The sequence below is a fragment of the Acanthaster planci genome, linkage group LG14 (assembly GCF_054643075.1).
Source record: "Acanthaster planci isolate LZ-2023a linkage group LG14, COTS_SCS, whole genome shotgun sequence".
NCBI classification, from domain to species: Eukaryota; Metazoa; Echinodermata; class Asteroidea; order Valvatida; family Acanthasteridae; genus Acanthaster; species Acanthaster planci.
The window spans coordinates 15,259,176-15,281,655 of record NC_141790.1 but is presented as its reverse complement, the minus strand read 5'-3'; the positions used below and the strand labels follow the sequence as shown (position 1 = coordinate 15,281,655).

Here is a 22,480-nt window from a genome sequence, read left to right as displayed (position 1 = left end):
CAAAAGGTACCAGTATCGCTGTTATGTATCCAGGTGGAGGAAAATTTCAGACCAAGATTTGCTCAGGAGATGCAATGGTAATGTCCACGTACAGTAAGCACAAATATCATTTAAAGACCAGTGGGACCTGTTTTGTGCAACTAAACTGACACATTCCTGATCCAAGGTTACCGTACATGTACATGTACCTCCTGGCAGGCTTAAGCTCTCGTTTTGTAGAAGTGCAGCTCTAGCTATCCAGAGTCAAGATTCTGGGCCACATGTACATGTATGTACATGTACTAGTATTACATGAATGTATGTGTGACTTTTGTGAAAGGCACTGACTTGTGGTTGGATTACTTTCACAGGTTATAGATGTCTGCATCACTGTAAGCCTAAGCCTCAAGATGCATGCATCACTGTAAGCCTCAGCCTCAAGATGCATACGTCACCATATGCCTCAGCCTCAAGATGCATGCATCACCATAAGCCTCAGCCTCAAGATGCATGCATCACTGTGAGCCTCAACCTCAAGATTCATGCATCACTATAAGCCTGAGTCTCGAGACTTCCAGGAGCAGTGGTTTTTTGCCCAGGGTAGTACCACATTTCTGGACAGCAGGATGCTGTGATTTGCTAGGAAGCACCCCTGGTGGGGCCCAGCAGGGCCATGCTGGGCCCACAGGTTGCTTGGGACCTGTCATCCACTGCTAATTGCCTGTCATACTGGGTTTTTTTCCCCACTTAATAGACAGTGGAGTCCATTTCAGACTCTATGGATGACCTCTACCGGTACCAACAGCACTGTGCCTCAACATGAACACCATACTGTACATGTACAATCATAGGAATTCTACTTTAAAAATCCTCATAGTGGCAAAAAAGAATTCATCTCAACAACAGGAAATACTGAACAAGTACGAGTAGATATCTCATTTTAATTATACAAGATAATTTATTACCACTTAACTATTTTTTAAGATAACACACATACACCAGTACATGTACATGTAATGTAAACATTTCCATTGTAAATGGAAGAGTGGTCGATTTAACACGCCATTGTTTCCATTATATTTTACATATCTCCCCCGAGTACAATCACACATGTACATGTATGTGTACATGTATACAGTAATTATTTCAAGCCGCTTTACTCAATCCACCAGCTTGACTCATTCAATTTATAACCTGATCACACACCAAGTGTATTCTTGCACTGCATGTACATGTAGGCTGACTGTATTTTTAAAGTTAATCACAAAATGCCCTGGTATGGCACACGTACAATGCACATGTACAGGTTTATCGAAAACACAAGATACATGTAACAATTCTCTGATACATTTCTTGTCCAATCAAAATAATACGACAAGCCTGGCATTGGTGTAGTTTCCCACTGAAACCCACATTTTGAGTTCATCTTTTGCATTTACAAGTCCCCTATAAACTTGAATGCTTGAAGGTACCAGTGGTGTTCATTGGAAAAATTGTCAATTTTATCAGCTCTGGACACCTGGTTAGCGAAGTCCCTCTTTACAGTGTGAAGCCGATAAACATGGAGCAAAGCACCTTGGCAGGTGTTGGCTCGGGGCATTAACCAATGTCCCTGACAAACACAAGCACCTGAGATGATTAGTAAAATGCCATGTTGCAACTTTGCAACTTTTAATGGGGCATTCGGGTTCGCAAAATCACAAAGAGGAAGTGCTGCCCTGGAGTGATGAAACAATGCTGCAAGGTGCGGCAATCTACTGAAGAATAACAGTCTGGTCCAAGGAGAGGTTGATTGTATTCAAATTGGAGAAACTTAGTCCATTCAGGACATGAAGCAATGCTGGTGCCCACAGGCCAGCAAACTACATGCGCACAACACTGGCTGTGGCAGTTCAGTGACCGCTGATCTCACGACGGCAACAATGGCCAGTGTAGGGTAGGTTCTACTAGAGAGTCTGACAGACCAAGGCCTAATTGTCCAGTATTCGCAGCGACATGTCCGTGTATTATGTACATATTGTGACAGAGGGAGAATGAATCAAAACAACCCAAACGTGTGCATTTACCATAAACTTAAACATTCAACAATATCTAAACAGCTACCAGAAAGAACCGGTACCAGTAGTGAGAAATTGAGAACTTGTGCAATTCTTTCATTGCTTAATCTACAGCCGCAAGCGTTCAAGCTGGGACATACCGGTACATGTTCCAATGTGCAGATCCCTTTAATTTAAAAACAGAAACATGGCCCAATGAAAAGAAAATACTACGGGGCCTAACGTGTATGTGGGTAATCCCAGAAATGAGGGGTCCACTCTTGTGTCGCATCTGACATATGATTTTGTAAGTTCAGAACACATTTTCTAATTTCCGAGAGAGGTGAACTGATGCAAATTACCTGCCAAACAAATAGTAATAGTTTGAAATCAATTTCTGTGTGAAACAACAAAGGTCAGGTGTAACAGGGACACAAAAATGTCACACTTTTGTACCCCTAATTTCTGGAATTACCCCTATGTACGCATTACCACCCACACGCATGTATACAACTTGTAATAACGGTATACCTTGAACTTTGATTAAAGGTATGAAGCATTTTCACAAACCATACAGGCACATCATTTCAAAGTACAAAGTACAATGTCAGTGATTTCCCGTCGCACTAGCGTTTATCAACTGAATGTCATGGGGTATTTCCAGTGCTCCACACTACACACGCAATGCAGTCCGGCTGAAAAAATATTTTCTTCAAGATACATACATGTACACTACAACACCTATCGTGACCAGTGCGTGCCTTGATACGGACCCTGCTGTCGTAAAATAACTCCCAGCCTTATGGACGGGAGGAAGGCATGAATTCAATGACGGCAGTACAAATATTCCTCGGTCAAAACGCCGCGTGTGAAAATACTGCCAGTGCAAACACCGACGGCATGATCTCTCTCGTTTCAGAGTCGGTGCACTACATGGACAGTGTACAGTACGAGTGAGTGTTGCCACGGTAATGCCGAGTTACATCCTCGCGGTTGCTGGAGACAAACTTCTTGTTTAAGCCTGGGTTAAAACTGGGCCAATTGGAAGGGGCTTCACACAATTCAGGAATGCATGTTTACCCCTTCACAACATGCATTTCCAGTACTAACATAGTTTTTCTGTACCATAAGAGCACTACTACAGTGCATTTGTAAACCAATTAATTAAATTACGTGTACATGAGTACAATCTTAACTGAACATCACTGGTGCGACCAAGGACCAATATTCATGCCATTTTAAATTAACATTAACAGATGCAGATTACAAGTCTTGCATGGCTTATGTTTCATGAAAGAATTGACACACAAGCCTGATCAACAACAATGGCCAACTAACGGTACACGTAATGTACTTCTGAGTCACTGTCAGATATCGGTGCAGTGCAGAGTCCGATCGTTAGAAGGTTGTGAAATTGCTTAATTTATTATCTCCCCATCCAGTCAAGGAATAAATTATGCATAATTTTCTAAACGAGCCCGTCCATCCCGCAGGTTTTTGCCAGACTGAGCAAGGCACGGAGAGACCAGGCACCAATTAATTTGCATTGCGTCCGGTTCACCGTCAAAGTTGCACCAAACACAGTGGAGTTTTGAGTAATAGGGAAAGTTTTCCACAGTCCAGCTTACAGCACAGTGCACCTTTAAACAAGTACATGTACATGTACTTGCCTATAATTGCTCGGGTAGTTATCATAGCATTATGCACATCTATCAACCCTCTCGCCTCCTCCGTTCCCAGAGCATTAGAGCTCGGGATAAACCCGGTGTATTTTTAGTCGCCTCAGATAGCATTAGCTTGCTGTTATTACATTCCACGTGGGGGCCGAGAGTCATAGACTTACAGCTGGATGTGTATAATCCCATTACGGAAAATGTCAATGAATTTGCCACAAAAACCCTGTCATATTTGCTCTAGCAGAACCAGATCACGCGGGAAAACTGACAAATTTAATCGCCTTACTGAGCTCAAAACAATATGTATGTTGATATTCACTATTTTTGAATGAAATACATGTAGTTTGACCCCAAAGTGTAACTATACATTGTACATAAAGTACACTGTGTAAGAGTAACCCTCTCATATAAATTGCCCCCCCCCAAAAAAAAGGAGAAAGTGCCAGTGTGGCTAAGCAGGCAGTTGCAAGGAACTACAAAAAAAATTTTTTTTTAATTGCATTTATTAACTGGCTAACTAAATCAAATGCATGGAGAGTTTTACAATATTAAACCATACTGTTTAATGTTTCATGAAGAGAACACGCTTCTTTGGTTAGCCTAATCAACCATATACCGGTATTATACAGAATTGGATACGTGCAGAGTTGCACAGCAAATACATGTACGTGTAAACATCTTCAATTGTATGAAAGTGTGCAAAATGTGTGTCTTCATCACATTTACAGAACACAGTGATCAAAATGCAAATACATGTACCGGTAGTCTGGTGTCAGCACTAATGAACGTGTACACGTACATGTACACTGTACCAGTATATGCAATGTGTACACGTACCCAGTGTGAATATTGCTGTGTTGCACTTGAAGGTTGGTAGTTGTGTTTTTGTTCTGTGTGATAGTTTGCTAGAGTAGTCTGGCTGGTGAGGTGTTTTTCTGGTATTTTAGTTACTGTGCAATTAGTTATATCTCTCATGTAATGTATTTCGATGTTTTACCGTAGGTGTGTCTCTTGTATGTAATTTGCGTATTTTTGTATGTCCTTTTATCTGGCAAATAAATGAAATGAGATCTGCATTTACGTACATTGTGTACATGTATATATAATTGAATAACTACTCATGTGTACACATACATGTACATGTACAGTACCAGCATGTGTTCTCAACACCGTTATAGTAACTTGTACATGTACCTAAATATTTCAGTTTGCTACATCAATCAAGGCTTCATTTTCTCTCCCACCACTGTCAACACCTCTTCCCCATGGGCGATATCAACCACCCCCCCCCTTCACAACAATAAGAGGCCTGCCAGTGGCACCACACCCCAGAAAGTTTTGGAAAACTACACTCTGCAGCAGCAGTACTGGTGTTACCAGGACTTGGGGAACAAAAATTAACCACCGAACTGGCGGCACTTTATTTTTTTTCCAAGAAGATTAAATATCAACTGATTGGCGTGTGTACATTCCATTGTTGGCCACCAGGTCATCTGGGGTCCCTTGCATTCAAGGGATCTAATCTCTAACACTTCTTTCCAGGTTCAAGGATAGCTTTAGGGATAAACTCAAAACTCCTGTACGTTCAGCAGTACCTGTACAGTACATGTACATGAGCAGTTATCCAGTGTTCCAGTGCAGGAATCGTGTGCACATGTAGCCGGTACATAACTGGTTCAAGTAAATTCCAGTTTGCACACTGTGGCTAGCGGTTTGGGGGAAGAACTTGATTTGTTTCAACACAACGTAAAGCTGAGCAGGAAATCAAGAGGAAGAGATCTGAATCCATTTTGTCATCCAGGCACACCAGCGTTGATGATTATAATGGCTGTGATGAAGATCCACACATGTACACGTACACATGCACATGTATCTCACATCTAACTACTGCTGACCGAAAATGAACCCAGACTGCCTACCGGCGCACTGGTGTGTTTTTTTTACCGTCTTGAAATGCTCCCACAAATCTGTGCCTTCATGATTTACTACTCCGTTCAGAATAGCACACAGGTGCACCATCACACGGGGTGCATGTGGGGACATGCTCAGCCGAGCATCTGCTTCTTGTGCCCCTTTCTCTCCCCCCACGCCATGTGGGGAAGAAATCACAAAGCTGCAGCTAGCCTTGCGCTGCCGGGGAGTGCGCTGATGAGAGACGCTTCACGGCATGTGATCCCATCCTATCAAGAAAACTGACACCCTGACGCTGTCTAAACATACCAGGCAACCGTGACTTCTTCAACCTGGGCACACTCTGCACCGGTATTTGAGTCCATGCCTGAGTACAAAGTACATGTACACATATTCAATGAATTTGTGAACATTACCGGTACCTTAGTTACGAATGCTGACTACTGTGATAATGGAATCACCAACAGGAATATGTACATAGTATATGTACATGTACCAGCACATGTCAGAGTAGATGATCCGGTACCGTGCATGTACACGTACATGTACACACAAACGTGTTTTTTGGGCAATCGTGGACGTTCCTATTGTCCTCTTTTGTTCATACTTTAACTTTTTTGGAAGGCCTCTAATATGTTTTGTACACGTTTGGCAATCGTGGACGTATCGGGAATCGTGGACGGTCATTAATTCTTTTGTTGAACGTCCACGATTGTTTGGGAACATCAATGCATGTATGCAAGTACCTAACATGGCCATCATGGACCATTTTTGTTTTTCAGCATTACCCTTCAAATTAATTACATGTACATGTATACAGTGAGTTCATTAGCGGGGGGGAGATGTATATTTTCAGTCAACATTGGCCATTGAGTATTAATTTGGAAATTCTGCACACTACCGCACACACTCTGATCCGATCAAAGTTTCCAAAATTTGAGTATTGAGTATTTGAGTAATTTGAGTATTTGAGTATTAAGCTGGAAATTCTGCACACTACCGTACACATTCTGATCCGATCAAAGTTTCCAAAATTTGAGCCTCTTAAGTTTACAAGGTACATGTACATGTACGCTACATCTCCATTACAAATGAACTGACGATCAGACCAAATGGTCATGGCTTGCTCTCTGATCCAATTAAGAAACACTTCCCTGCCACTCGGAGCATTTTGGCAAAAATCCATGCGCTGCAATATTAGTCATGCATGTATACAGTACATGTAACATGTACAGAGTACCAGCATTAACACATCCTGAAATGCCACATGTACTGCATGTCACAATGTATCACAACTTTGTAGAAGCATTTTGACAGATCCATTTTTACACCTACTGTACATGTAAATCACTTCTTTCCTGGACAAACAGACACTGGCTCATTAATGGGCTCATGCACAAATTTATCCAGGAGGCCGACAATCACAAGGACATCTGTCTGAATGAAGGTCCAAAGTGCGTACCGGGCAGGCGGCCCACATGCACATTGAGGAGCATTTACCCATGAGATCTTGAAAAATGATAACACATTTGGTCCTACATGTACATGTACAAGAAAACTGATGCACAGCAAAGCAGTAGAGCATTCTCAAGCGTGTCAACACTCGGCTGAATCTGACCACTCTGTGTCCAGGCTCAACACCCACATGTACGTATTGTTATGTAATCCACCTTCAAGTCCAACTCACCAAAATCCATGAAACTGGACACCTGGTTTTGCAACACTTTGACAGTTGAGAATTTTTACAGGCCAATCAATATTCCAGCTTGATGTCTTTGTTGAATTCTAGAGAGTGGGCTAATGACTTGCTGAAGAGCATTCCATGACAATTAAAAAGCATGCCCACAGATTTAAGATTAATATACCACTCCACGAGGGGCAATGTTTTTACATTTATGACAATCTTCGGCAATCTGCAGGGAAGTTACTTTGCGTGCTCAGTTTCGTGCAAGTTTTGCATGGGACGTGCTGAGCATGCACGTCAAATTTCTCTGATGTCAGAGATATCAGTAAGAATATCTGCTCATACATGTAGGTAGAAGGTACAGTCTATGCGGGTACGTCAGACGTGCTAACGTAAAGGTCCTACCAGCCTGTCTCTTCTTTGCCAACGAGGGCGTACTTCAACTCAAGGTAGATAGAACAGTATTCTCTCATGAGTTGCTCTGACTTGCCACAGACATACAAGCACTCGATTATAACACCAGGTGAATTGTAAACACAGAATTACATGAACACAAGGAAGAGTTTCCGTTTCTCATCAGACAGCGAAAATGAAAGCAATAACCAAAGGCAATTTGGGAGAGCACTTACTTTCCGATGATTTCACAGAGTTCGTAGACATCATCAAACAGCAAGTCTTCGTCCGTCATCTTGAACGCCAACTGACTATCTCAGTCTGTTTGATAATGTGCAAAAGATACCAACAGATTCAGATGAGTTTTTGAGATCACCTCAGGATAAAAAAAGAAAGTAAACTGGCCAAGCTGTTGACTTTCATATGGCAATTGACAGCTGTGATACATACACTGCAAACTACAGCACTTTTCACGGTGAGATTTAAGCAAGCTCCAACATCAAGGTCTGGAACTTCCCGGAAGTGACAGAAGTAATTTCTCTTTTGCCTGTACTGGTACTTCTCTCCCCTCTGAACCTCTGAAAAAGTTCCACATTTACATTGTAAATTTTACGAGAGAGCTCCGACCGTGGGAAAGTTGCCTCACTCTTCAATTGATACAAATTTATAACATGTACACATGTAGGTCAGCCAGTGCAGTGCCTGCAACAGATGTGAACATAATTACCACAATCTCAGTAATGTTATTCCCAGAATACTGCACCTGCTCTCTGCTTATTATATTTCACGTATAAAAAAATTAGGCCAGAAAAATTACGCCAGCCTACATGCTGGAAACACATACAGATTTCTCTTGCATTGACCTTCAAAAGTGAATGTACAGCAAGCCTCCCACCCACTTGTAATTAACACGGTGGTGAAATATCTTGTGTATTTACACATGGCATGCATATCTAAACTCTTCCTTCTGACAACCCACGGCAAGAATGGTCTTAACCTGTTACCGCAGAAGTTTGACTGAAATTAATCAAGTATCATGTACCGGTACATTCTGCATACACATACCGGAACATGTACATTATGTATGAAAGGTATGTACATTTATGAATGTAAAAGCAGCCACATACATGTACATGTACTGTCAATGTTCATGTGCACTGTGTATCAGTACATTGTCAGCAATGCACGAAGGCACAGTGCATGTATGCCAAGAACTCTTGGGGACAGTAAGGAAGGAAGTACAAGTACATGTACAATGTTTCCCGAGGGGATGAGTCCTCCCGTTGAGAGAGAGTTCTTGATTGTCTAGATCCGAGATCAGGCCACAACCATAACCTACATGTACATGTACACATAAGATGACTGGATGCTTGCATGTGGTTGATATCCACAGACAGTAACTGGGGCCATTACTGAGGGTAAGTCAGGCCCCTCATTAAAAATATTTTTTTTAAAATGTCTAACACAAAAAACAGAAAACAAAAGGGTTCTTACTATTTTTGGACAATAAATATTAGACGTACATTACATGTGTCAATTTTACCGACAGGAAACCTACAAACTGTATTCAAAAAATGTCCATAGTTAGAAGATCATCAATACATTTTGTTGAAAAGTCTAACACCAGTTTGAAAAATTGGTGAGCATTAGGCTGTGCCGAGCTCTTTTTTTTTTAAATTACAATTTTACACGTTTCCTGATCTTTGAATAAGCTAATGTACTTTTAAAGGCCTACAAATAAAGCTTTAGCAGATAAAATGGTAATTAAGAACTTATGTCTTGAAATACCATCCTGGCATGACCAACAGAAATTTAACATTTTCGCTGTGTCGTATGTCATGTATGAAGGCTTATGTAGGCCGAGACTTATTTCCGATAAAGAACTTCTCAATTCATGCAATGATGCATGTTCAAAAAAACAGACTACTGACTGCTGAGCTCACCTGCTCACATTTGTCAGATGTTCAAACAAAATGGGGTGTGATAAAACAAGAACGAAGACAGGAAGAAGTAAAAATGTTCAATGAAATAATGTTTACCATGCATTTATAGTTCTACAGATGAAGCTTGCGGTCTTAAAGCCTAATTCCAGTACAGTCTACAGAATTCAGTTAACTACTCTGCACATGCTCCGCGGATGAATCATGACAATGATGAACACGTTCAGACATTATCACCAATCACGAATTTGACAGCACTTCGTTCACACTCAAACCTAAATTTTGTCAATTGCAAAACCTTTAAAAATACTTTCAAAAACAGACCTTCCAAAACGGCAATGTCCCCTTCAATAATCCTGGACTAAAAGAACATATATCCTCATCAATTTGGCAAAATGCTGTTATTTTCCCAGCACAACTCCTCTGTCGGAATGAAGACTCGATGGCACCTGGAATGGTAAAGCGCATGCGTTTTGGACGAAAGGTCAAGGCCCCGCGAGGGCGAGGTTTGGCAATAGATAACAGCGCCCTCTCTTGATTAGAGACCGTCCAAGTTCGTCTTCAGTGTTTAAATAGTTGTGAATTCAGGTTTTTTTTACCCCTTATTTGGTTGTAAATTTATAATGAATATAATAACATAATTAATAATATTTACTTATACATTGACTCATTTAAAGCCAACAAAGACAACGCCCTAAAATGACTTGGAAAGTGCTCCATATTTAAATTTTTCAATTATCAGGCATAAGTTTCATTCCCAAATAAATCAAAATACACGTGTACAGTTCTGAATTTGTAAAATGGTATGGTTTTATTGGCGTCATTAAATATACGAAAATGATCACACTAGGTTACTCATCTCAACAGCAATTTTTACATTACGTGGGAGGAATTTAATTTCAACAAGTGCCCAATATTCTGCAACTTGGGAGCATTTAGAAAATGAAGGGGTGACACACCCCTGAAAATGACGGAGGTATTCCGGTGAAGCTCCTGCTAAGTAATAAAATATTGAACTGAAGTTAAATTCCTCCCCAAATGATGATTCTTTTCAAGTTGACTACATTTGAGACTCAATTTTATAGTTTTAAGAGTAGGGGACTTTGAAGACAAAGTGCAAATTTTCAAATGCCTCAAAAACACTTTGCTCATCTGCATAACCTAAAGCAACTTCATTTGAATAAAGGGCATAAAATAGCCTAAATAAACAATGCAAACTTAGTGCTAAATCATAGTTTCCAAACATTCTTTACTTACACATCTGTCATAAACAAACTCCTACACTGATGCAGAAAGCAGCAGGGTTAAAGGAACCAGAAAATAGAAATATTTTAATAAATTTTACTAAAAACCCTTGAAATTGCATCTTTTGGTTTCAATCAACCTTATTTAGATTGTTTGTTTTGCAATATTTACCCATATTTTGGGTTTTTCTGATAATGCATATTTGCATATTCATGAGCAGAACTATGATGTCATATCATCTGTGCACAGAAAATTTCTAAATTTTTTAACCACTGGTATGGCAGATTTCATTTTCTTTGGCGATTTATTGCTGTGTAAGTATATGGCAATAATCCAGCAAAAATCCTTTTCACAGAAATGTTCCCAGATAGCAAATTTGGGGTTCACAATTTGAACATGAAAACATGCAACATGAGCCACATATTCCTGGATTTACATCAAAGCAAAAGCGCCCTCACTTGTCCAGAAACGCTTGTTCAATTTTTAATGTCTGGAAAAGTGCACCGTTCAGTTCACATAACTCAAAAAAGATGTCAAACAGTCTTCATACATGGAAGAAGAGTACAGAAATACACAAAGAGTGATTCTAAGAAAAATTCATGTCCTGGATCCTTTAATGCTTTTAAAACAAAGAGCTACAATTGGGAACTTTGAACAATCTTCTATGCATCGTAACATTTGTGTCTCCAAAATTCAATCCTCTGACTTCACTCACCCCTTGTGGTCCCTAACCCATCTCCCCGAAAAAATTTTAAACATAAGGCGGACACTGACCCATTTCTGGAACGTTGTCTTCATTTGTGGGAGACCCTAATCTTTTTAGCCTCAAAACCAAACAGGATGACCCCTGACTTTTGCTTCAGTCCACTGGAATTGGATTTTCCTGCCACAGAAAAAGAGTCGTAACTTAGCAGAGGTCTCCAAAGAGGGGAAGGGGCCACTATCTGTGAACACGGTGCCCGAAGCTAAAAGCCAGCTCTTTGAGAAATTGGCCTTGGTTTGCACATCAAACATCATGTACATGTACATGAAAATGTTACATGTGTTAATGTACATTAACATGAATTCAATACCCCTGGAAATAACTCGTGTCTATAGCTAGCCACTGGCTGGTGGCTGCAGTGAATTCCCATGGACACGTGTTCCAACAAGCCCGAGCCAACTGATTTGGACGTGGCCTTGCCCTCGTCATCTTCTCCTACACAAACGTTATCTTGGTGCGGGCATTGTTGACCTGCCACACGTTCAGCTCTTCGTAGGCATCCAAGGCTTCCTCAAACTGGTCGTTGGTGAAGCCTTTGGCCAGGCAGGTCTGGCGGGCATCAGCAAACTTGACGCTCTGCTTGCCTGACACCATCTCGCGGATGATGCTGAAGATGACGTCTTCCGACCGCTGCTTCCTGCGTGACAGAGAAAGAAGAGTAATGCGGTGAGGAAAAGAAACAAAAAAAATCGACCGAACGTTTGAAATGAGTCACCACGGCAACTTTTGAGTCCACCACTTCCACACTATGGCAACAACTGATGCACTATCACCAATTTTCTGAAAACTGGAATATACCAAATGAGGAACTGACTTTGCTCTTATATAAGTACATTATATGGTGAAACAATGTCATAAGGACTCGTTTTGTGGGATCCTGTCTCAACTGATACACATAAGCCAGCTTTCTCTGGTTGACTGCAGCTCTTCCGACAAATCTGTTGCCCCAAGTAACAATCCTAAATGAATGCTTGGACCCATCTCAACTCCACGGGGAGTGAAGTGAGCCAGCCATGTTACTGTAATCCATGCCTTCGCTGTAATCTATTCCACAAACAATAACAGAGTCCACCATTGGGGGTTCACATGATACACGCAGCTCTTGCTAATGTGCGAACTCCTAGCGGTCAAAAGACATGCCAGGGGATGTGAGCCTTAGGGCAACATATCTATCCTGGAATTCAAAACCGCAAATTCGTGGCTTGTGGTGTCCCCGAGGACATTTGCTGGAGCATGCTTGCGAATGTTAACCCTGGCCCGGTACAAAGTACTTGGCTGGCTATGCTGTATGTAATTCTGACATCTCTGTCAAAGTGAGTGGGGGAAGTGAAGTAACACGCTGCTACGTTTTCAATGAATATCCTGCCATATGTAACATTACCCAATGAGGCTGGAGTATGAATCTAATACCAAGAATTCAAAAGGCTCGTAGCTAATATCTAGTCTTGCTGGGAGTAATGCGATTAATCCAAGTTTGTTATTAAAACAAGACTCTTGAAAACAGGTTGTTGTCTGAAAGTGCAGTTCCACAAAAGTTTTAAATGCAAGTAATTTACATAATGTACATTGATGACTTTCGTATGTCTAAAGGTGGAATTAATTATGCTCTCACAACAATGATTTCTGTCATCTTCTCAGCGATCTATCAAAGGCCAAAAGTCCCAAGTCCTCTCTGCCACTCTACAGATCGGTAATGGGACTGAATTGAACCAGGGGGCACTGTGAGCATTCATTGCCCAATTTCGTATCTCCCGTCAACGTCCAACGGTTCAACCGAGCAGGCGCATGATCTCGAAGAGGTCTGAATGACATACCTTCCGGTGACCTCTTGCTGTCCGTGCAGGGATTCCTTCGACATCTCCATCAACCTCATTGCTTCGTTCACATCTTCCTTTTCCACAACGTCCACCAACCTGAGACGGGCCTGCGAACAGTGGGAACAGGAGCATTTATTAGGTTCCAATGAGTACCGATCTTTAATTAACAAGAGGGGTTTTATGCGGCGTCTGTATTTTTGAAATATTTGCCAAACGCACTGAATTTATACAAATTCAAAAAGTTGTTTAAATGTTAAACAATAGCCAATATTTGAATAACTGTTTCTGACAAATTAACGTACATTTTGTAAATTAATTGCATTTAAAACTTTTGTGGAATGGCACTTTCAGACAATAACCTGTTTTCAAGAGTCTTTGTTTTAATGACGTTCTCAAACTCCACACGTGAAAACTACATTCAATGTTAAAAAAACGGAAACTTCAGAAACTGTCTCAAGGAAAGGCATTCTTGAGACAAGACTAACCAGAGCTGTGGACAGCCGCAGGATGGCAAGGAGTGTCCGTGCCGAGGTGAAGGTGGTATCCTTGCTCCCGCGGGCCTCTTTACGCATCTCGACATACGCCCCCGTGATGTAGTCCGTCAGTGATTCAGGAATAGCAGGAGTCTTAGTCTGGCAGAGAGCTATGTACCGACTGCGGACAGAGGAAGTTAAAGTCAGGTATGTTCACAACCTTGGTGCTCTTGCTGACAGCGGTTGTCAAAAAAGTGCAATTTGAACTGATCAGTTCAACTTTTCCAAAAGAAAAGTTACCCATATAAACCAGGGCTTTGACAATCTCCAAACGCTACCAAAACTATGACACATTGGTGAAAATTATCGTAAATTTGTCTCTACCCAGGATGGCGTATTAGGCAAGAATGTTTCTCCAGCTTTCTTTGCAGGAAGGACTTACCGCATGAGGTTCATATTCAGCGGGGTGAACTGCATAGGCGGCTGTGTGCTGTGCTGGTGGACGTAGGTTATGTGCTGGGCAAGCCTGGGAAAACAATTCCAGAAACTTGAGTTCAGGAAGAAAGTAGATTTGCACTGAACTATGACAATGTTTTAAAATAGATAGTAGATTTTTATGTTGTGCTGACAGTCTGTACATTGAATTGGGAAAGCAAAGTTTTGCTGAAGGGAGCTGTGATGTAACGCAGTTGCTGATTCACGTGAAGTTATTTGACCTGAATAAAAATATAATAAAAGGCAGCATAATAAAAGGTTTTTAGGAGAGGCTGAACGTTCAAACCTGTAATTAAGCACTTTCCATCTAATCGAATGTAAGCTTTTGACCAAAACTAAGGAATTGGTGGCAAAGAATGACCCATGTCTTTGGCCGGGAGTCAAGAAAGACGTGAAATTGAATTTTTTTGCGAAAAAATCAGCCGCTCTGTTTTCTCACCGTAGATCGTTCTCCCTGTCTGGCTTGTCCTGGATCAGCCAGAGCAGATCGAATCGGGACAGCAGGGCGGCGGGCAGTTGGATGTTATGTTCAATGGACTTCTTTGGGTTGTAACGTCCGTAGGCGGGGTTGGCCGCCGCTAGGATGGACACACGGGCGTTCAGGGAGGTCATGATGCCAGCCTGTAGGGTAAGGACACAATTTGAGTCTAGTCACACAAAAATGTTCTCCACAAGAATTGGCTCTCCGCCAGTATTTGTTGTATTGTTAGTATTACACTGGCTGCATTGCATCCTTGGTGATCTTCCCAACTGTTGGGAAGAAAACCAAGAAATGATCCGAATATTTAAGCAGAGAATGAGGTTGGATTTGGGTAGGTTTGGACTCAAATTGCAAAATATCTTGTTGGTTGTAGAGCTTCAATTCAGACTTGAAAAAAAAGAAAGATTATATCAATGATTTCCTCCACTTATTCGATATTTCCAGGCCTAGGTAAAACACAGACTTTTTAGTACAATTGTTATTTTCCACTCCTTGAGGAAGTTCTTATTTCTAAGAACCACCATGAGGTTAAATGAGGCATCAATATATTCGTCAGGCTGAAGGGCTTAATGAAGCCATTTGTCGCACTGTGAATTGAGTGGACAAAACTGCTTGAATATCAGGCACACAATGAGCTGACCCTTACTTTCACCCAAAAAGTGTTCGACCGGAACATTTACCTTTGCGATGGATATTGTCTGCTGTTCCATGACCTCATGGATGGCCGTCCGGTCCGTCTCGTTCATCTTGTCAAACTCGTCAATGCAGCAGACGCCTTGGTCAGCCAGCACGAGGGCGCCACCTTCCAGCACCATCTCGTTGGTGATTGGATCCTTCATGACGGCGGCAGTCAGACCCACACCGGACGAACCCCGACCGGTTGTATACTGACCTGCAAGATAAACGGATCATTCACGATTATTATTTAAGAATGGGTGATTATGACAAAGTGCCTTGTGCGACAATATTGTACTTTGATTCTTTTAAAACCTAATTTTTTCACTTGTAATATCTGATACTATTTTTGTTCTGTTAATACATTGTTCAAGATACACATCTTGTTACAAAGTCATCCCTCCAAGATACCACTTTTGCTAGATTGAAGGAGTATGGCCAAACCAGAATTACCCGACAGATGTACTGATGTCCCGTAGAAGTCTAAGTGCACAGAACCTGGTACTAAGTTCCTCAACAGCAGTGTATTTGGGAGATCAGGGAAGATTCCCAGCAAAGGGAATTAGGGTCAATTTATGACAATTATCACCATCAAAGGACTTCTTACTTCTCGGCGCAAGTCTGTCAATGTAGGAGAGTAGCTGCGACTTGGCCACACCAGGATCGCCCATCAGGCAGATGTTGATGGTCCCTGGAGTAAAGAAGCGTAAGCGGCTGGGTTTCAGCACATTGGGTGTGGGATTTTCATCAGAATGTGCACAAATAACTGAATACTCACAGAGTAATATCCTTGCTCAGTGCGAACGTACAGCGGCATTGATATTCGTGTGTACTTCACTTATCTCTCTCTTTTCTGCCACTGACGGGGGTACCTTGCCAGAGCGGCGTCTAGAGTGGCCTCACCATTTAAAACACCTCAGCAGGGCTCTACATTTACTCATTGAAGGGGCAACATGGAGGTTTGGCTTGGGGGTGACTATGAGAAGAATAACCCACCTCTGATCTTCATTCCTTTGGGGTTGCGGTCCACTCCACCCACCAGCAGCAGCAGGAGGGCCTTCTTCACGTCCTCGTGGCCGTAAATCTCCGGCGCGATGGAGCAGGCGAGCTTCTCATAAAAGTCCTCCTCTGTTAGGGAAGTGGGAAATCATTACTGAAATCAACGATGAATCTGTTGTTTCTAAAATCAAGATGGGCCTGCAGTGGCTGTAACTCTTTTCTAGTTTTAAGGACAACAATTTGCTACATTTGCTGATGCAAAGGTACCAGGACGTGACTGGCTCCTGCTAAAAAGGTGCCCAAATTCCAGTTATTTCTACCCTTCAGTTTTTGCGAGATGGTGAGATATCACCAAAGTCTATTTACTTTTGCCACATTCGTAAAGATTATTATTGATATAAGTGTGCTGCTGATCTTTGCTGCTACACAATTTTTGAATTAGAGGAATACTTCCAACAAAAATGTTGGTAAAAACATCAAGTGAATACAAGCATTTCTAGACTACGGGCAAAAACCAGGCTTGCCTGCGAGCCAACGGACCTGCAATTTGTTGGATCTCTTCGTCGGTGAGCTCCTTCAGACTCATTTCCTCTTCGGCAGCTTTGTTCATCTTCACAATGTGCTGTAGGGAGACAACCATTCATACTTCTTTTGAACCGAAAATTCCTTGAGTAATTTTGACTGCGTCTGAGAAAACAAGCCAACGTGCGACTAAAATTCAGGAGAGCAATCCGATTTCAACTATCTACTCTATACGCAACAACTATTTTTGTCACGGCAAAATTAGACATTTCAATTGCACAGTTCTTCCTAAATTTATTTATCAACAGCAGGTGGTATCAAAAACCTAGGAAGCATCTAAAAATCGAGTCAAAAGACATGTTGGAGCGCCGTATAACTTTCGCATCACATCCAGGATGCAAAGCAAAATATACGCTCCAGTTTGATCTGCGCAGATCGGAGACTCAAAAACTTAATCAATGTAAGTCCTGTGAACTAGACAATCTGCTGATTTTAACAATTTGTGAGAATCAAACTGCAACAGTTTCATTCAGATAAAACAATCACGTGGGATTTACTACTAATTGGGATACACACTGGTTTGTAACAATGATCCCAGTGTATATGAAATCGCCCAGAATGATCCCAAAATGGTCTGCTGGAAATACAGTGTCTCGCCTTCTTGGAATTTCAATCAAAATTTAACAAAACGATCATGAGTATGGGCACAAAGGTTAATGTTTTCCCTCACCAAGCAGCCTTAATGCCGGTTCAAACTTTTGGGGATAGCAACACTGTCTGGTAGGTCCTAGTTGATACTTACATGTGCCTCCATGTATGTCTCTGACAGCAAGCCCTGGGCCATCTGTCTGAAGCCGACCCTCAGCATGGGCAGGTACACCTGGTCACCAGTTAAGGACCATCGGACATCAGTTTCAAGTTTCACTAATTAAAAACTATCTTTATATTGGTTGGTTGGTTGTTTTTGCTCAGCAAATATTCTTTGCACTTAGCAAATCTTTGTGCTTCGGCAACTCCATCGAATGCGGTTTAGGAAGCCATAGGTTTTAAGTCTAGCTCACAACTAACCCATTATAAACTTTTCACAGACACAGAATGGTAGCGAAATTGACTAAAATCAAATGACAATCAGTTTCACAAAATACTAATTCTTCAAATCACTTGGCTTGTTTCATCCTTGGTCTGATTTTCAGCAAGGATACCCCCGTGACTCCGATGTGGTCACCCGGCTGACAGCAACGCGTGGTCTCGCCCCGCGAGTAGATCGTCATGCTGCGGGGGATATGGCCCACGGGCACCTGGTCGCTGTGCTCTTGGATCTTGATCTCCTGGAACTTGACGAACTTTGACCCTCGAGTCTGCAGGTACAGACGGCCACCGGACCTGTTGGATTATCCAATCTTGTCAGCAATTTTTCAGAAGTCGAAAGTCGAGTCAGTTGTCATGAATCAATAAAAAAAATGTACTCACTTCCGTACTCTATAAGTACTCACTTATTAGCGTCACAGGCTTGGCTCCGGCAGTTCAGTAGCGGCATGAAGGTAGGTGAGCCAATCTGGAATAAGCAAGCATCCATGTCAAACTAACCTCATTATACACTCCTCACGTCAACTTTAGATATTGAGTCGTCCAAGGAGGCCCAGAGAAACATGAGTGCTGGCATGACAGGCATAGAGCGATATCCTACTAGGTTGAGCAACACACATTTGGCCAATTTTTTTTCTAATGACTAAGAAATGAAACCCCAATTATGAAAAAAATGGCTGAATATAAAGGCACTACATCGAAGAGAAGTACCACTTAAGCTCCAAGAAATGGTAGAACCAACTGAAAAGGCATTTCGGACAGCATTTAGGCCACCATTCTGTTTCAGTTTTTTGTCAAATGATATCACACTTCCTCTTTTGTGATTGTGTCTTGACATCCTGCTTGCTGTCGGCGATTATTACAAATAAACAGAAACTAGGCTTTACTCAGTGACTGCACCATGTACCACTCACCGGCTGGTAGGTCTCCGCGCCACACTGGTCACAGGTGTAGGTGGCCACTGTCATCATCGGCTTGACCTCGGTGCACCGGGTCACGATGCCACGGACAGACACTAACTTGCCAATCTTGTCGGCTTTGACGTCGCGGATAGACAGTGCCTTCTGTTGGCTGGGAACTTTGAAATAGATCTCACTGCAAGAGAAAAAAATTTTTTTAATGAATAATATGAAATTGGTATACGACTGACATGTGCTATGCCAAGGTGAAAAACAGTAAACAGCTTTTTTTTTCACATTGGGAAGCTGAGCGGATATGGTAAGGGGTTGTCCATTTTTACATTTTTTCACAAGCCATTTTCATGAGCTGTTGGCTACGCACGCAGACTTTTGCTGGAGAGTGAGAGGTCAGAAAAAAATAGTAAACTTTGTGCCCTCTTGAAAAATGATGAAAACAAAAGTGGATGACCATTAATACTCTGGATCTCTGATCCTTCAAGATTCTGGAACCAGTTCTGAATCCCAAATCCACAAGAGAGATGTCAGTTACCCATCCTGTGGTCATCATCAAAGAATAAGTTCTTTGGGACCAATTAGTCATATAAGGCCAAGGTTAGCAGGTATTTAATATTATTGGAATTTAAATCTGTATTTCTCATTTTATAAATTGTTAGCATCGATGTTTAAAAGGACACAGTGAACAATAAAGGAGAATCCCAGAAAAAAAATAGGTTCTTAAGGGAAGTGGTTCCTCTGAAACCATTCTAGAACTAGACAAAAAACCCAAACCCTACAAGACCTAAACAATCCATCTTTTCTGTGGACACGATGCACATGACAAGAGATTTGCTGCAAATCTGGTTCCTCACATCTGAAACTGCTCTCGAAAAAGTTAAAAGCTTGAAACTTGGGAAGGTTTTGTCTGATTTCACCCCTGCTGTACTTACTATCTGCGCATGAGTTCCGGCGGAAACTGGTTCCTGGGGTCTCTGATCTCCCCCGGGTTGGGGCCCCGTAAACGCTGTTCCATAAGCAACCTGTGCTCGATGTAAACATCTAGAGCATCTTTGTGGATGACCTGGGGACAGATGAAACATGGCAGAGTCAATATCACTTATTTCTTGGAGAATGTTTGTGACTCCTCAGAGATTAAAGGCACAACCAATAAAGCAGTGTCTGGGAACCATATTTTTTTGGAAAAACAATACAAGAAAGAGTTCCGTACACGGACATCACTTGACACTCGGTGCACGAACCCGATCAGACTGGTCCTAAAATTTGTGTTTTCGGAGTGTTTTCTAAGTAAATGCTTCAATGGTTTCCCTCCTAAATTTACCTTTCAGGAAATATAATGACTTCCTGACGGATGATACACCACTGTAGGGAAAAACCGAGGATGTTCATGCGTAGAGCTCTTTCCAATCCAAAATAAAACAAAAATCACACAGACAAAACACAAAATCTGCCTCCAAACAAGTCATATTTTACTGAGGTAATCCTAAAGAATACACATGGAATTTTTCAGACCAGTCTGATTGGGTTTGCGCACAAGGGTGTCAAGTGACTTCTGTATATGGAACTCTTAATTTCCACAATGGGGTCCCACATGAAGGTTTCACCTCTTTCTCTCGATAGTCCGGAAGCAAATCGAAGACGGCGTCGGCAAAGAGGTTGGTATACCGCCGAGTGTTTTCCATAATCGACTCGGCCAAGTCGGGGTCAACCTCGTTGATGTCATCCAGGTCAATTGTCAAGGCAACCTGCTCACGGTGGGCAACGGCCACCTGCAATCAAAACAGCCCCCAAAATACAAGATAACAATTAATCAGTGGTCAAGCCTACTCGTGACCTGTACGTGCATGTTTTTCACAATTCAACACAAGGTGTTAAGTTGTTTCCACATCTGGATTGCTCACCAGCTGTCTTGCATACTTGAAGTTCTTTGTGCCGTCATCCCCCTCGTTGTAAAAATCCGAGAGAAAACTTTTGCACTTTTCTGAGAAAAGAAATTTAAAAATGAAACTGTCTATGGTTAAATTCAAAACTCTACCTTACAACATTCGAACATTCCAGAAAATAATCTAAACCACATGTTCTACTCAAATAAAAATGTACATGTATAACATTTGGGAAAGAGATCCATACCATAATTGTTTTTTTTATGTTGGTTTCTAATTGCATAGGCATAAGCAGGCCAAATCTTTTAATCTTTTCTCATCGGAGGCTTTGGAGGATTTTTTTTAAAAGGGAAATAAAGTCTGTAATCTGCGCTTAAGTTGGCATGCTTGCACAGCTGCAGTGCCGTAATGATAGAAAATGGGAGATGCGTTGCGGCTGCAGAAACAACAGCCACCTGGCCACTGTGAATTCTTAAACTAAGGCTCAAGCGAACTATTTTCCCTCATAGTCATAGGCCTAACAGTGCACAAAAATGCTGTTGTTTGACATGAATTAAAGTATCCACAATCACACAGTCATGCATGACAGAGGGCCAATTAAAAATATGACTCAAAACGATATCTCAAAATAACAGAAAAATTTTTTTCAGAAACTAAGTTGTCAACGTGGTCACGACTGTCATGATTGTGCCACTTTAAATTTCACCATCTAAACTGTTCCGACATCCGATGAATTTATGACGATATAAATTGCTCAAATTGCAATAAATTGAAAAACAGACCTTTCTCGGCGTTGTAGTCTTTAGCAGGCATGCTGATTCACAAGTTGTGGACTCGGTATAAGAGATAAAAAAAACCTTCCGAAAGCAAAATCGACGGGATTTTTCATCCACCAGCGCAAGCCTTACAGCTACCTTCGTCCTAAGTTGTCAACAAAACAAACGTGGCGCGAAAGTTGGTCACATGGTAAATTAAATGCCTAACCCGCGAGATCGCTGGTGCACGACCGCTAGATCAGACTAGGCAAAATTTCTGCAGCTAGCTGGGAACCAGTTCCAAAAGCCGGCGGGCGAGGGAAAAAAAACTTGTTTGCGGTACTCTTAGAGTTACAGTTTACGAGGGGCACCATCGGACTTTTGCTGGAAATTGATGCAGTGAGATGAGAATGTTACGCCCCAGCTATAACATCAGTCCCAACTATAGTTGGGCCCGTCCCAGCTAGAGTGCTACAGTTAGGCTGGCCCAACTACAGCAGAGAGGTCCTGCGTGCATGATGTGCCCAGCATGTGCCAAAGTCAAAATGTTTACAAAAGGAAAGCAAGCAACATTTTTTGTAGTGTGACAAATGCTTGGAGACATGGAGTCCCCCTCTCCCCTCATTTGTGCCTAATTACCTTAAAGGGGTTTCGGTGGAAGCACCCAGGATTTGAAAGCGTAATGTCACCCAAAAAAGTGTTTGCCAGAATACATTCTGTTGTTCTCTTTCTTTTGCTTGTAGGTTGGCAATG

At 41.7% G+C, this 22,480-nt stretch overlaps 2 protein-coding genes across 3 annotated transcripts in view; both read right to left on the bottom strand.

Annotated features, from left to right (window-relative positions):
- cask (calcium/calmodulin dependent serine protein kinase) overlaps nt 1-10,100 on the bottom strand; it is an 86,869-nt gene extending 76,769 nt beyond the window's left edge. For both annotated transcript variants that reach the window (XM_022232309.2, XM_022232310.2), the window contains exons 1-2: nt 9,944-10,100; nt 7,916-8,000 (exon numbers count right to left, since the gene is read on the bottom strand). In XM_022232309.2, the coding sequence (XP_022088001.1) occupies nt 7,916-7,974 (59 nt within the window). In that variant the 5' untranslated portion in view covers nt 7,975-8,000; nt 9,944-10,100. The remainder of the gene's footprint in view (nt 1-7,915; nt 8,001-9,943) is intronic.
- Nucleotides 10,101-10,404: 304 nt separating this feature from the next.
- mcm7 (minichromosome maintenance complex component 7) lies at nt 10,405-21,929 on the bottom strand. The gene is made up of 17 exons (XM_022232461.2): nt 21,755-21,929; nt 20,991-21,070; nt 20,694-20,858; nt 20,022-20,152; nt 19,090-19,270; nt 18,583-18,644; nt 18,292-18,472; nt 17,892-17,969; nt 17,108-17,189; nt 16,565-16,696; nt 16,176-16,259; nt 15,574-15,785; nt 14,852-15,033; nt 14,360-14,443; nt 13,930-14,098; nt 13,442-13,551; nt 10,405-12,264 (listed from the first exon to the last, which is right to left on the bottom strand). The coding sequence occupies exons 1-17, from the start codon at nt 21,783-21,785 to the stop codon at nt 12,063-12,065; spliced, it is 2,166 nt and encodes a 721-aa protein (XP_022088153.2). The 5' UTR covers nt 21,786-21,929; the 3' UTR covers nt 10,405-12,062.
- Nucleotides 21,930-22,480: the final 551 nt, after the last annotated feature.

Coding starts and splice junctions, on each gene's coding strand:
- mcm7 (XM_022232461.2), bottom strand. CDS start 21,785: ATGCCTGCTAAAGACTACAACGCCGAGAAAG. Junction 18,473..18,582: donor CAAGCCTGTGACGCTAATAA/GTGAGTACTTAT, acceptor ATAATCCAACAG/GTCCGGTGGCCGTCTGTACC. Junction 15,786..16,175: donor TGACAGACTTGCGCCGAGAA/GTAAGAAGTCCT, acceptor TTTATCTTGCAG/GTCAGTATACAACCGGTCGG.